This window comes from Mesoplodon mirus (genome assembly GCF_964341445.2).
Source record: "Mesoplodon mirus genome assembly, chromosome: 5".
In the NCBI taxonomy this organism is placed as follows: Eukaryota; Metazoa; Chordata; class Mammalia; order Artiodactyla; family Ziphiidae; genus Mesoplodon; species Mesoplodon mirus.
Window position 1 is genome coordinate 76747800 of NC_138980.1, and position 13567 is coordinate 76761366.

Sequence of the window (13567 nt, forward strand, 5' to 3'; positions counted from 1 at the left end):
TGCACCAGTGGGAGGGAGCCGTGAAGGAGGAAAGGTTTCCACACACTAGAAGCCCCTTCGCGGGCGGAGACTGCGGGTGGCGGAGGGGGAAAGCTTCGGAGTAGCGGAGGAGAGCGCAGCAACAGGGGTGTGGAGGGCAAAGTGGAGAGATTCCGGCACAGAGGATCGGTGCCCTCAGGCACACACCAGCCCGAGAGGCTTGTCTGCTCGGCCACGGGGGGGGGGGGGGGGGGGCGGGGCTGGGAGCTGAGGCTCGGGTATCGGGTTTCAGTCGGAGCGCAGGGAGAGGACTGGGGCTGGCGGCAGGAAGAGAGCCTGAAGGGGTTAGTGCACCACGGCTAGCCTGGAGGGAGTCCGGGGGAAAAGTCTGGAGCTACCGAAGAGGCAAGAGACTTTTTCTTCCCTTTTGTTTCCTGGTGTGCGAGGAGAGGGCATTAAGAGCGCTGCTTAAAGAAGCTCCAGAGAAGGGCGGGAGCCGCGGCTAAAGGCGCGGATCCCGGAGACGGGCGTGGGACGCTGGGGCTGCTGCTGCCGCCGCCACAAGGCCTGTGTGCGAGCGCAGGTCACTGTCCAACCCCCCTTCTGGGGAGCCTGTGCAGCCCGCCACTGCCGGGGTCCCGGGATCCAGGGACGGCTTCCCCGGGAGAGCGCACGGTACGCCTCGGGCTGGTGCAACGTCATGCCGGCCTCTGCCGCCGCAGGCCTGCCCCGCACTGCGTGCCCCTCCCTCCCCTCGGCCTGAGTGAGCCAGAGCCCCCGAATCAGCGGCTCCTTTAAACCCGTCCTGTCTGAGCGAAGAACGGACGCCCTCCGGCGACCTACGCGCAGAGGCGGGGCCAGGTACAAGGCTGAGACCCGGGAGCTGGAGCAGAGAAGAGACAGGGAGATCTCTCTGTGCAGCCTCGGAGGCAGCGGATTAAAGCTCCATGGTCCGCTTCATGTGCCCTGCGTCTGTGGAGTGCATGAATGGACAGCGAACCATCCCAAAATGAGGAGGTGGACTTTGAGGACAAGATTTAAGATTTTTTCCCCTTTTCCTCTTTTTTCAACGAATTATCCCAAATTAAGGAGGTGGACTTTGAGAGCAAGATTTCAGACTTTTTCCCCTTTTCCTATTTTTACAACGAATTATCCCAAATTGAGGAGGTGGACTTTGAGAGCAAGATTTTCGATTTTTTTCCCCCTGTTCTCTTTTTGTGAATGTGTATGTGTATGCTTCTGTGTGAGATTTTCTCTGTATAGCTTTGCTTCCACCATATGTCCCAGGGTTCTATCTGTCCGTTTTTTTTTTTCAATAATTACTTTTTTATTTTAATAATGCTACTATATTTTATACTTTATTCTATTTTACTTTATCTTCTCTCTTTCCTTTTTTCCTACCTTCTCTTCCTCCCTCCACCCCTCCTTTCTTTCTCTCTTTCTTTCCTCCCTCCTGTTTTTCTTTCCTTCTTCCTTTCTTTTCTTTCTTCCTTTCTTTCATTCCTTCCTCCCTCCCTCCCGTCTTTCTTTCTTTCTTTCCTTCCTCCCTGCTTCCCTTCTTCCTTTCACTCTTTCTTTTTCTTTCCTTCCTCCCTCCCTCCCTCCTTTCTTTCTCTCTTTCTTTCTTTCTGTCCGTCCTCCCTCCCTCCCTCCCTTCTTTCTTTCTTTCTTCCTTCCTTTCTTTCTCTCTCTCTTTCTTTCTTCTTCTAATTCTTTCTTTCTACTTTTTCTCCCTTTTATTCTGAGCCAGGTAGATGAAAGGCTCTTGGTGCTGCAGCCAGGAGTCAGTGCTGTGCCTCTGAAGTGGGAGAGCCAACTTCAGGACACGGGTCCACAAGAGACCTCCCAGCTCCACATAATATCAAGCGGCGAAAATCTCCCAGAGATCTCCATCTCAACACCAGCACCCAGCTTCAGTTAACGACCAGCAAGCTACAGTGCTGGTCACCCTATGCCAAGGAACTAGCAAGACAGGAACACAACATCACCCATTAGCAGAGAGGCTGCCTAAAAACATAATAAGGCCACAGGCACCCCAAAACACACCACCAGACGTGAACCTGTCCACCAGAAAGACAAGATCGAGCCTCAACCACCAGAACACAGGCACTAGTCCCCTCCACCAGGAAGCCTACACAACCTACTGAAACAACCTTAGCCACTGGGGACAGACACCAAAAACAACGGGAACTATGAATCTGCAGCCTGCAAAAAGGAGACCCCAAACACAGTAACATAAGCAAAAGGAGAAGACAGAAAAACACACAGCAGGTGAAGGAGCAAGATAAAAACCTACCAGACCTAACAAATGAAGAGGTAATAGGCAGTCTACCTGAAAAAGAATTCAGAATAATGACAGAAAATATGATCCAAGATTCTATTTCCAAGATCCAAAATCTTGGAAATAGAATAGACAAAATGCAAGAAACAGTTAACAAGGACCTAGAAGAACTAAAGATGAATCAAGCATCGATTAAAAACACAATAAATGAAATGAAAAATACTCTAGATGGAATCAACAGCAGAATAACTGAGGCAGAAGAAAGGATAAGTGAGGTGGAAGATAAAATAGTGGAAATAACTGATGCAGAGCAAAATAAAGAAAAAAGAATGAAAAGAACAGAGGACAGTCTCAGAGACCTCTGGGACAACATTAAATGCACCAACATTCGAATTATAGGGGTTCCAGAAGAAGAAGAGAAAAAGAAAGGGACTGAGAAAATATTTGAAGAGATTATAGTTGAAAACTTCCCTAATATAGGAAAGGAAATAGTTAATCAAGTCCAGGAAGCACAGAGAGTCCCATACAGAATAAATCCAAGGAGAAATACGCCAAGACAAATATTAATCAAACTGTCAAAAATTAAACACAAAGAAATCATATTAAAAGCAGCAAGGGAAAAACAACATATAACACACAAGGGAATCCCCATCAGGTTAACAGCTGATCTTTCAGCAGAAACTCTACAAGCCAGAAGGGAGTGGCAGGACATAATTAAAGTGATGAAGGCGAAAAACCTGCAACCAAGATTACTCTACCCAGCAAAGATCTCATTCAGATTTGATGGAGAAATTAAAACCTTTACAGACAAGCAAAAGCTGAGAGGGTTCAGCACCACCAAACCAGCTTTACAACAAATGCTAAAGGAACTTCACTAAGCAAGAAACACAACAGAAGGAAAAGACCTACAATAACGAACCCAAAACAATTAAGGGAATGGGAATAGGAACATACATATCGATAATTACCTTAAATGTAAATGGACTAAATGCTCCCACCAAAAGACACAGAGTGGCTGAATGGATACAAAAACAAGACCCATATATATGCTGTCTACAAGAGACCCACTTCAGACCTAGAGACACATACAGATTGAAAGTAAGGGGATGGAAAAAGATATTCCATGCAAATGGAAATAAAAAGAAACCTGGAGTAGCAATTCTTGTATCAGACAAAATAGACTTTAAAATAAAGACTATTAGAAGAGACAAAGAAGGACACTACATAATGATCAAGGGATCGATCCAAGAAGAAGATATAACAATTGTAAATATTTATGCACCCAACACAGGAGCAACTCAATACATAAGGCAAATACTAACAGCCATAAAAGGGGAAATCGACAGTAATACACTCATAGTAGGGGACTTTAACACCCCACTTTCACCAGTGGACAGATCATCCAAAATGAAAATAAATAAGGACACACAAGCTTTAAATGATACATTAAACAAGATGGACTTAATTGATATTTATAGGACATTCCATCCAAAAACAACAGAATACACATTTTTCTCAAGTGCTCATGGAACATTCTCCAGGATAGATCATATCTTGGGTCACAAATCAAGCCTTGGTAAATTTAAGAAAATTGAAATTGTATCAAGTATCTTTTCCGACCATGATGCTATGAGACTAGACATCAATTACAGGAAAAGATCTGTAAAAAATACAAACACATGGAGGCTAAACAATACACTACTTAACGAAGTGATCACTGAAGAAATCAAAGAGGAAATCAAAAAATACCTAGAAACAAATGACAATGGAGACACAACAACCCAAAACCTATGGGACGCAGCAAAAGCAGTTCTAAGGGGGAAGTTTATAGCAATACAATCCCACCTTAAGAAACAGGAAACATCTTGAGTAAACAACCTGACCCTGCACCTAAAGCAATTAGAGAAAGAAGAACAAAAAACCCCCAAAGTTAGCAGAAGGAAAGAAATCATAAAGATCAGATCAGAAATAAATGAAAAAGAAATGAAGGAAACGATAGCAAAGATCAATAAAACTAAAAGCTGGTTCTTTGAGAAGATAAACAAAATTGATAAACCATTAGCCAGACTCATCAAGAAAAAAAGGGAGAAGACTCAAATCAATAGAATTAGAAATGAAAAAGGTGAAGTAACAACTGACACTGCAGAAATACAAAAGATCATGAGAGATTATTACAAGAAACTCTATGCCAATAAAATGGACAACCTGGATGGTATGGACAAATTCTTAGAAATGCACAATATGCCAAGACTGAATCAGGAACAAATAGAAAATATGAATAGACCAATCATAAGCACTGAAATTGAAACTGTGATGAAAAATCCTCCAACAAACAAAAGCCCAGGACCAGATGGCTTCACAGGCGAATTCTATCAAACATTTAGAGAAGAGCTAACACCTATCCTTCTCAAACTCTTCCAAAATATAGCAGAGGGAGGAGCACTCTGAAACTCATTCTACGAGGCCACCATCACCTTGATACCAAAACCAGGCAAGGATGTCACAAAGAAAGAAAACTACAGGCCAATATCACTGATGAACATAGATGCAAAAATCCTCAACAAAATACTAGCAAACAGAATCCAACAGCACATTAAAAGGATCATACACATGATCAAGTGGGGTTTATTCCAGGAATGCAAGGATTCTTCAATATATGCAAATCAATCAATGTGATACAACATATTAACAAATTGAAGAAGAAAAACCATATGATCATCTCAATAGATGCAGAGAAAGCTTTCGACAAAATTCAACACCCATTTATGATAAAAACACTGCAGAAAGTAGGCATAGAGGGAACTTTCCTCAACATAATAAAGGCCATATATGAGAAACCCACAGCCAACATCGTCCTCAATGGTGAAAAACTGAAAGCATTTCCACTAAGATCAGGAACAAGACAAGGCTGCCCACTCTCACCACTCTTATTCAACTTAGTTTTGGAAGTTTTAGCCACAGCAATCAGAGAAGAAAAGGAAATAAAAGGAATCCAAATTGGAAAAGAAGAAGTAAAGCTGTCACTGTTTGCAGAGGACATGATACTATACATAGAGAATCCTAAAGATGCTACCAGAAAACTACTAGAGCTAATCAATGAATTTGGTAAAGTAGCAGGATACAAAATTAATGCACAGAAATCTCTGGCATTCCTGTACACTAATGATGAAAAATCTGAAAGTGAAATCAAGAAAACACTCCCATTTACCATTGCAACAAAAAGAATAAAATATCTAGGAATAAACCTACCTAAGGAGACAAAAGACCTGTATGCAGAAAATTATAAGACACTGATGAAAGAAATTAAAGATGATACAAATAGATGGAGAGATATACCATGTTCTTGGATTGGAAGAATCAATATTGTGAAAACGACTCTACTACCCAAAGCAATCTACAGATTCAATGCAATCCCTATCAAACTACCACTGGCATTTTTCACAGAACTAGAACAAAAAATTTCAAAATTTGTTTGGAAAAACAAAAGACCCCGAATAGCCAAAGCAATCTTGAGAACGAAAAACGGAGCTGGAGGAATCAGGCTCCCTGACTTCAGACTATACTACAAAGCTACAGTAATCAAGACAGTGTGGTACTGGCACAAAAACAGAAAGATCAATGGAACGGGATAGAAAGCCCAGAGATAAACCCACGCACATAGGGTCACCTTATCTTTGAGAAAGGAGGCAAGAATATATAGTGGAGAAGGGACAGCCTCTTCAATAAGTGGTGCTGGGAAAACTGGACAGGGACATGTAAAAGTATGAGATTAGATCATTCCCTAACACCATACACAAAAATAAGCTCAAAATGGATTAAAGACCTAAATGTAAGGCCAGAAACTATCAAACTCTTAGAGGAAAACATAGGCAGAACACTCTATGACATAAATCACAGCAAGATCCTTTTGGACCCACCTCCTAGAGAAATGGAAATAAAAACAAAGATAAACAAATGGGACCTAATGAAACTTCAAAGCTTTTGCACAGCAAAGGAAACCATAAACAAGACCAAAAGACAACCCTCAGAATGGGAGAAAATATTTGCAAATGAAGCAACTGACAAAGGATTAATCTCCAAAATTTATAAGCAGCTCATGCAGCTCAATAGCAAAAAAGCAAACAACCCAATCCAAAAATGGGCAGAAGACTTAAATAGGCATTTCTCCAAAGAAGATATACAGACTGCCAACAAACACATGAAAGGATGCTCAACATGATTAATTATTAGAGAAATGCAAATCAAAACTACAATGAGATATCATCTCACACCAGTCAGAATGGCCATCATCAAGAAATCTAGAAACAATAAATGCTGGAGCGGGTGTTGAGAAAAGGGAACATTCTTGCACTGCTGGTGGGAATGTGAATTGGTACAGCCACTATGGAGAACAGTATGGAGTTTCCTTAAAACACTAAAATTAGAACTACCATATGACCCAGCAATCCCACTACTAGGCATATACCCTGAGAAAACCATAATTCAAAAAGAGACACGTACCAAAATGTTCACTGCAGCTCTATTCACAATAGCCCGGAGATGGAAACAACCTAAGTGTCCATCATCGGATGAATGGATAGAGAAGATGTGGCACATATATACAATTGAGTATTACTCAGCCATAAAAAGAAACGAAACTGAGCTATTTGTAATGAGGTGGATAGACCTAGAGTCTGTCATACAGAGTGAAGTAAGTCAGAAAGAGAAAGACAAATAACATATGCTAACACATATATATGGAATTTAAGAAAAAAAAATGTCATTAAGAACCTAGGGGTAAAACAGGAATAAAGACACAGACCTACTTGAGAATGGACTTGAGGATATGGGGAGGGGGAAGGGTAAGCTGTGACAAAGCAAAAGAGAGGCTTGGACATATATACAGTACCAAATGTAAGGTAGATAGATAGTGGGAAGCAGCTGCATAGCACAGGGAGATCAACTCGGTGCTTTTTGACCACCTGGAGGGGTGGGATGGGGAGGATAGGAGGGAGGGAGACGCAAGAAGGAAGAGATGTGGGAACAGATGTATATGTATGACTGATTCACTTTGTTATAAAGCAGAAACTAATAAAAAAAAATTCCCAACAAACAAAAGTCCAGGACTTTTGCTGGCTTTACAGGTAAATTCTATCAAAGATTTAGAGAAGAGTTAACAACCATTGTTCTAAAACTATTCCAAAAAGTTGCAGAGAAAGGAATACTCACAAACTCACCCTATGAGGCCACCATCACCCTGATACCAAAACCAGACAAAGATACCACAAAAAAAGAAAATTAAAGATCAATATGATTGATGAGCATAGATAGAAAAATACTAGCAAACCGAATCCAACAATACATTAAAAGGATCATACACCATGATTAAGTGGGATTATCCCAGGTATGCAAGGAGTTTTCAGTCTCCACAAATCAATCAGTACGATACACGACATTAACAAATTGAAGAATAAAAACCATATGAGTATCTCAATAGGTGCAGAAAAATCTGTTGACAAAGTTCAACACCCATTTATGATAAAAACTCTCCAGCAGGTGGGCATAGAGGGAACATTCCTCAACATAATAAAAGCCATATATGAGAAACCCACAGCTAACATCATACTCTATGGTGAAAAGCTGAAAGTATTTCCCCTAAGATCAGGAACAAGACAAGGATGTGTGCTCCTGTCACTTTTATTCAACATAGTTTTGGAAGTCCTACCCATGGCAATCAGAGGGAAAAAAGAGTAAAAGAAATCCAAATTGGAAAAGAAGTAAAATTGTCACTGTCTGCAGATGATATGGTACCATAGATAGAAAATCCTAAAGACGCTACCAGAAACCTTCTAGAGCTCATCAATGAATTTGGTAAAGTTGCAGGATGCCAAATTAATACACAGATTTCTGTTGCATTTCTATACAATAATAATGAAAGATCGGGAGAGAAATTAAGGAAACAGTGACATTTACCATCACATCAAAAAGAAAAAAATACATAGGAATAAACCTACCTAAGGAGGCGAAAGACCTGTACTCTGAAAACTAAAAGACTTTGATGAATGAAACTGAAGATGAGGCAAACAGATGGAAAGATATACCCTGTTCCTTGATTGGAAGAATCAATATTGTCAAAATGACTATATTACCCAAGGCAATCTACAGATTCAATGTAATCCCTATCAAATTCCCAATTACATTTTTCACAGAAGTAGAACAAAAAATTTAAAAATTTGTGTGGAAACACAAGACTCCCCAAATAGCCAAAGCAATCTTGAGAAAGGAAAATGGAGCTAGAGGACTCAGGCTACCTGACTTCTGACTATACTACAAAGCTACAGTAACAGTTTTGTACGGCACAAACACAGAAATATAGACAAATGGAACAGGATAGAAAACCCAGAAATAAACCCACACACCCATGGTCAATTAATCTATGACAAAGGGGGCAAGGATATATAATGGAGAAAAGACAGTCTCATCAATAAGTGGTGCTGGGAAAACTGGACAGCTACATGTAAAAGAATGAAATTAGAACATTCTCTAACACCATAATACAAAAATAAAGTCAAAATGGATTAAAGCTACATGTAAAAGAATGAAATTAGAACATTCTCTAACACCATAATACAAAAATAAAGTCAAAATGGATTAAAGACTTATATGTAAGACTGCATATTATAAAATTCTTAGAGGAAAACATAGGCAGAATACACTTTGTCATAAATTGTAGCAATATCTTTTTGGATCCACCTCCTAGAGTAATGAAAATAAAAACAAAAATAAGCAAACAGGACCTAATTAAACTTAAAAGCTTTTGCACAGCAAAGGAAACCATAAACAAGAGGAAAAGACAACCCACAGAATGGGAGAAAATGTTTGCAAATGATGCAACTGACAAGGGATTAATCTCCAAAATATACAAACAGTTCATGCAACTCAATATGTAAAAAATAAACAACCCAATCCAAAAATGGGCCAAAGATTTAAATAGACATTTCTCCAAAGAAGACATACAGATGGTCAAAAGCACATGAAAAGATGCTTAACATCACTAATTATTAAAGAAATGCAAGTCAAAACTACAATGAGGTATCACCTCACACCAGTCAGAATGGTCCATCATCAAAAAGCTTACAAACAATAAATGCTGGAGAGGGTGTGAAGAAAAGGGAACCTTTTTCTACACTGTTGGTGGGAATGTAAATTCATACAGCCACTATGGAGAACACTATGGAGGTTCCTCAAAAAACTAAAAATAGAGCTACCATATAATCCAGCAATCCCACTCCTAGGCATATATCTGGAGAAAACCTTAATTCGAAAAGATACATGCACCCTAAATATTTATTGCAGTACTGTTTACAATAGTGAAGCTATGGGAGCAGTGTACATGTCCATGAACAGATGAATGGATAAAGAAGATGCTGGTACATATATACAATGGAATATTACTCAGCCATAAAAATGAATTAAATAATTCTATGTGCAGCAACATAGATGGACCTAGAGATTATCATACTAAGTGAAGTCAGAGAAAGACAAATACCATATCACTTACATGAGGAATCTAAACAAATGATACAAATGAATTTACTTACAAAACAGAAACAGACTCACAGACTTAGAAAACAAACTTATGGTTACCAAAGGGAAAAAAGGGGGAGGGTGTAAATTAGGAGGTTGGGATTAACATATACACACTACTATATATAAAATAGGAATCAACAAGGACCTACTGTATAGTATAGGGAACTCTACTCGATATTCTGTAATAACCTAAATAGGAAAAGAATCTGAAAAAGAATAGATATATGTTTATGTATAACTGAATCACTTTGCTGTACACCTAAATCTAATACAATATTGTAAATCAAATATACTCCAATATAAAATAAAGATATAAAAATTAAAAAAAAATAAATACAATGTTTAAATTCTGGGATAATATTTACTCTTTTTCCAGCATATCACATTACATACTTCTATCTGTGGATGCCATGACTATGAAAGATCATTTTATATGACTTAATTAGTTTGAAATATTAATTTATAAGCAATATGTATTTTGACAACATAGTATTTTCTTTCATATATTTAAAAATCATTAACTGGCCTAATTAAAATAGCTGATAGAATTTTTTTCCAGAAGCACTACTTAAAAATTTAAAAATACTTTCTCAAGGGCCCAATTAAATAAAATCATAAATGAAAAGAAAGTTACAATTAACACCAGAGAAATACAGAGGATCATAAGAGATTACTATGAATAATTATACATCAATAAATTGGACAACCTATAAGCAATGAATAAATTCCTGGAAATGTGTAACATCCCGAGACTGAATCAGGAAGAAATAGAAAGTATGAAATACCAATTACCAGTAATGAAATTGATTCGGTAATCAAAATACTCCCAATAAACAAAAGTCAAGGACCAGACAGCTCCACAGGTGAATCTACCAAACATTTAAAGAAGAGTTAATGTCTATTCTTCTCAAACTATTCCCCAAAATTGAAGAGAAAGGAACAGTTTAAAATTCATTCTGTGAGGCCAGAATTGCCTTGATACCAAAACTAGACAGAGATACCAGAAAAAAAGAAAATTACAGGCCAATATCCCTGATGAATATAGATCCAAAACTCCTCAACGAAATATTAGAAAATCAAATTCAACAATACATTAAAAGGATATTACACCATGATTAAGTGAGGTTTATCCCAGAGTTGCAAGGATGGTTCAATATCCACAAATCAATCAATGTGATACATCATGTAAACAAACTGAGGAATAAAAATCATATAATCATCTCAATAGGTGCAGAAAAAGCTTTTTATGAAATTCAACATTCATGATAAAAAAAACTTTCAATGAAGTGGGTATAGAGGGAATATACCTCAACATAATAAAGGCCAGATATGACAAAACCACAGCCAACATCATACTCAATGGTGAATAGGTGAAAGCATTTCCTCTAGGATCAGGAACAAGATAAAGATGCCCACTCTCACCACTTTCATTCCATAGTATTGCAAGTCCTAGCCATAGCAGTCAGACAAGAAAAACAAACAAAATAAAAAGAAACTCTTAGATACAAAGGGGTGACTGCCAGAGGGAGAGGGCGGGGGGTACATGAAATAGGTGAAGGGTAGGAAGAGGTAAAAACCTCCAGTAATGAAATTAGCAAGTCAAGGTCCTGTCATATACAGCAAAAGGAATATGGTCAATAACATTGTAATAACTTCGTTTGGGAACAGATGGTTACTAGACTTATGGTGGTGACCATTTCATAATGTATGCACATGTCAAAGCACTATGCAGTATACCTGAAACTACATAATATTGCAAGTCAACTTTTTCTATTAAAAATTTTTAAAAAAATACTTTCTTCATAGATGAGTACACCTGAAGTGACGCAAAAGACAGCATTGTCTTCCATTAAAAAGGGAAGTCCTTTTAGTACATAGAAATTTTTTTAAGAATCCACAAGATTTCCAAGTTATAGAGCAATCATTATATATATACACACACATTGATGTATGCATTTGCACATGCAGTAAACATGAATATGTATACATTTATGTTCATGCATATATGAAATAAATATATTTATTAAATATATATATATATATATATATATATATATATATATGAAATAAAACATACCCAAATCCCCCAATGAGTGTTTGTTTCCTAACATGGACTAATATGCGGAAGGAATTTATAATACCCATCCCCACCAAACACAGAGACAACCAGATTGCTTTTGCTCCTGGGAAGCCCCTGGGAGGGAAGGAAAAAATTCCTACTTGATATGACAAGAGGTGCTTCCTGGGAATTTCAAACATGTAACTAGAAACACACTGACGTCTTGGTCATAAGAGCACTCTCAGGGCAGGGCAGCTAAGCTCGGACTTGCATGGGCTCTGTGTCTGTAACACAGGTTACCTAAGTAGCTGTGTGCCGGCTTTTCCTCCACAATTTTGATTCTTCTTGCTCCAGCAGGTATCACCAACACTTCTACATAACCTGCAAGAATCAATAAAACGTGAAATATATCTTGAGTTTTTTGTAATTCCTCTTTTCTTCATTGACTTGCCCTATTTCTCTTTTGGTTTTGGCTTTTGCTGTGATACTTCAATACCTATGTAAAGAAAAAAATTATGTATAAAAGCTGTCATAAGTTCAAGTGGAGAAGTTTCTTGGAAAAACGTTGAGAATACAATGCTATCAAGAGCAAGTAGGTGACTGTAAAGCTCCCTGACAGCTTATGAATTATGAGGTGAGAAAAAAGCACAATGGGACAGCCTGGTTAGAAACACAGTGAATCTTGGAACAGAGCAAATAACCTTAAGTTCTGCTCATGGAACTCCTTTAAGTTAGAAAATGGGGGGAAGGAGCAAACACAGCTGGAGAGCATACAGATGGCGGATGTCTGGTCCCTGAAGTAGTTGAGTATAAGACAAGAGAGACCAAGCCCTCTCTGGAAGATTAACCAAGGGTTTTGAATCTGGGGCTGGAGAGAAGTGTAGGGCCACACCAAGCAATCGGGTGTCACCCTGGAAGGTGTCAGACGGCTAGGAGCAAGATTCAATTAGGTGTTTCTTCGGAAATATTCTTCAGCAGTGGTTAGGAATGTAATGCTTGAAGTGAAATAAGACGGTAAGATAAAGCTGGATAGAAGAGAAAGTGTGCATAAAAAGTCAAAATCAAGACTTCATTTGGTGCAGAAAAGACAGCAGATGCCAACTTTTGGCTGAATAGTTATGCTTTAAAATTATAGTAAAATAACATTTAATAGTCTTCTTAGTACTTCTGGGTAGCTACATACAGCCCTGATAAAAGTCTAATTTCAAAGCTACGTTAAAAAGGTATAACAGCTAATCCCAGAGTTGTCTCCTGTTGATCAATAATTCAAATTCCCGAAACTGTTGACAATTATTTGGTGTTTACCAAAAGGTAACAGACACCCCACCTGGTGGCAGTGCCTGGGATTAGAGGTCTGTGCTTTTCAAATCAACATTCCCATTAGCAAATACTACTTACTCAATTTAACCATTTTTAGTAATACCAAATCATACAAACACTTCCACTTTGTTACATGAACACAATATGCAGCAATGAAAATGGAAACAAATGTTTACTGTCTATTGGTATATTGAAGTAAGGTAAGAAGGTCTGTGTGCTCAATGAGCTTATAATTGAATTAGAAAGTCAAGGCACAAATATCTTACATAAAAATGAGTTAAATAAAACTTCCAAATTTATGTTAAAAAGGTCATATTCAAAATAATGTTTAATTCCCTGCTGAAGAATGTAAATCAATG

General features: G+C 38.3%; 1 protein-coding gene across 1 annotated transcript in view; it reads right to left on the reverse strand.

Annotated features, from left to right (window-relative positions):
* ADAMTS19 (ADAM metallopeptidase with thrombospondin type 1 motif 19) overlaps positions 1–13567 on the reverse strand; it is a gene marked incomplete at its 5' end in the record, with an annotated part of 282396 nt that overhangs the window by 77830 nt on the left and 190999 nt on the right. Inside the window, one exon of the mRNA XM_082623301.1 lies at positions 12189–12269. Within this exon, the coding sequence (XP_082479427.1) occupies positions 12189–12269 (81 nt within the window). The remainder of the gene's footprint in view (positions 1–12188; positions 12270–13567) is intronic.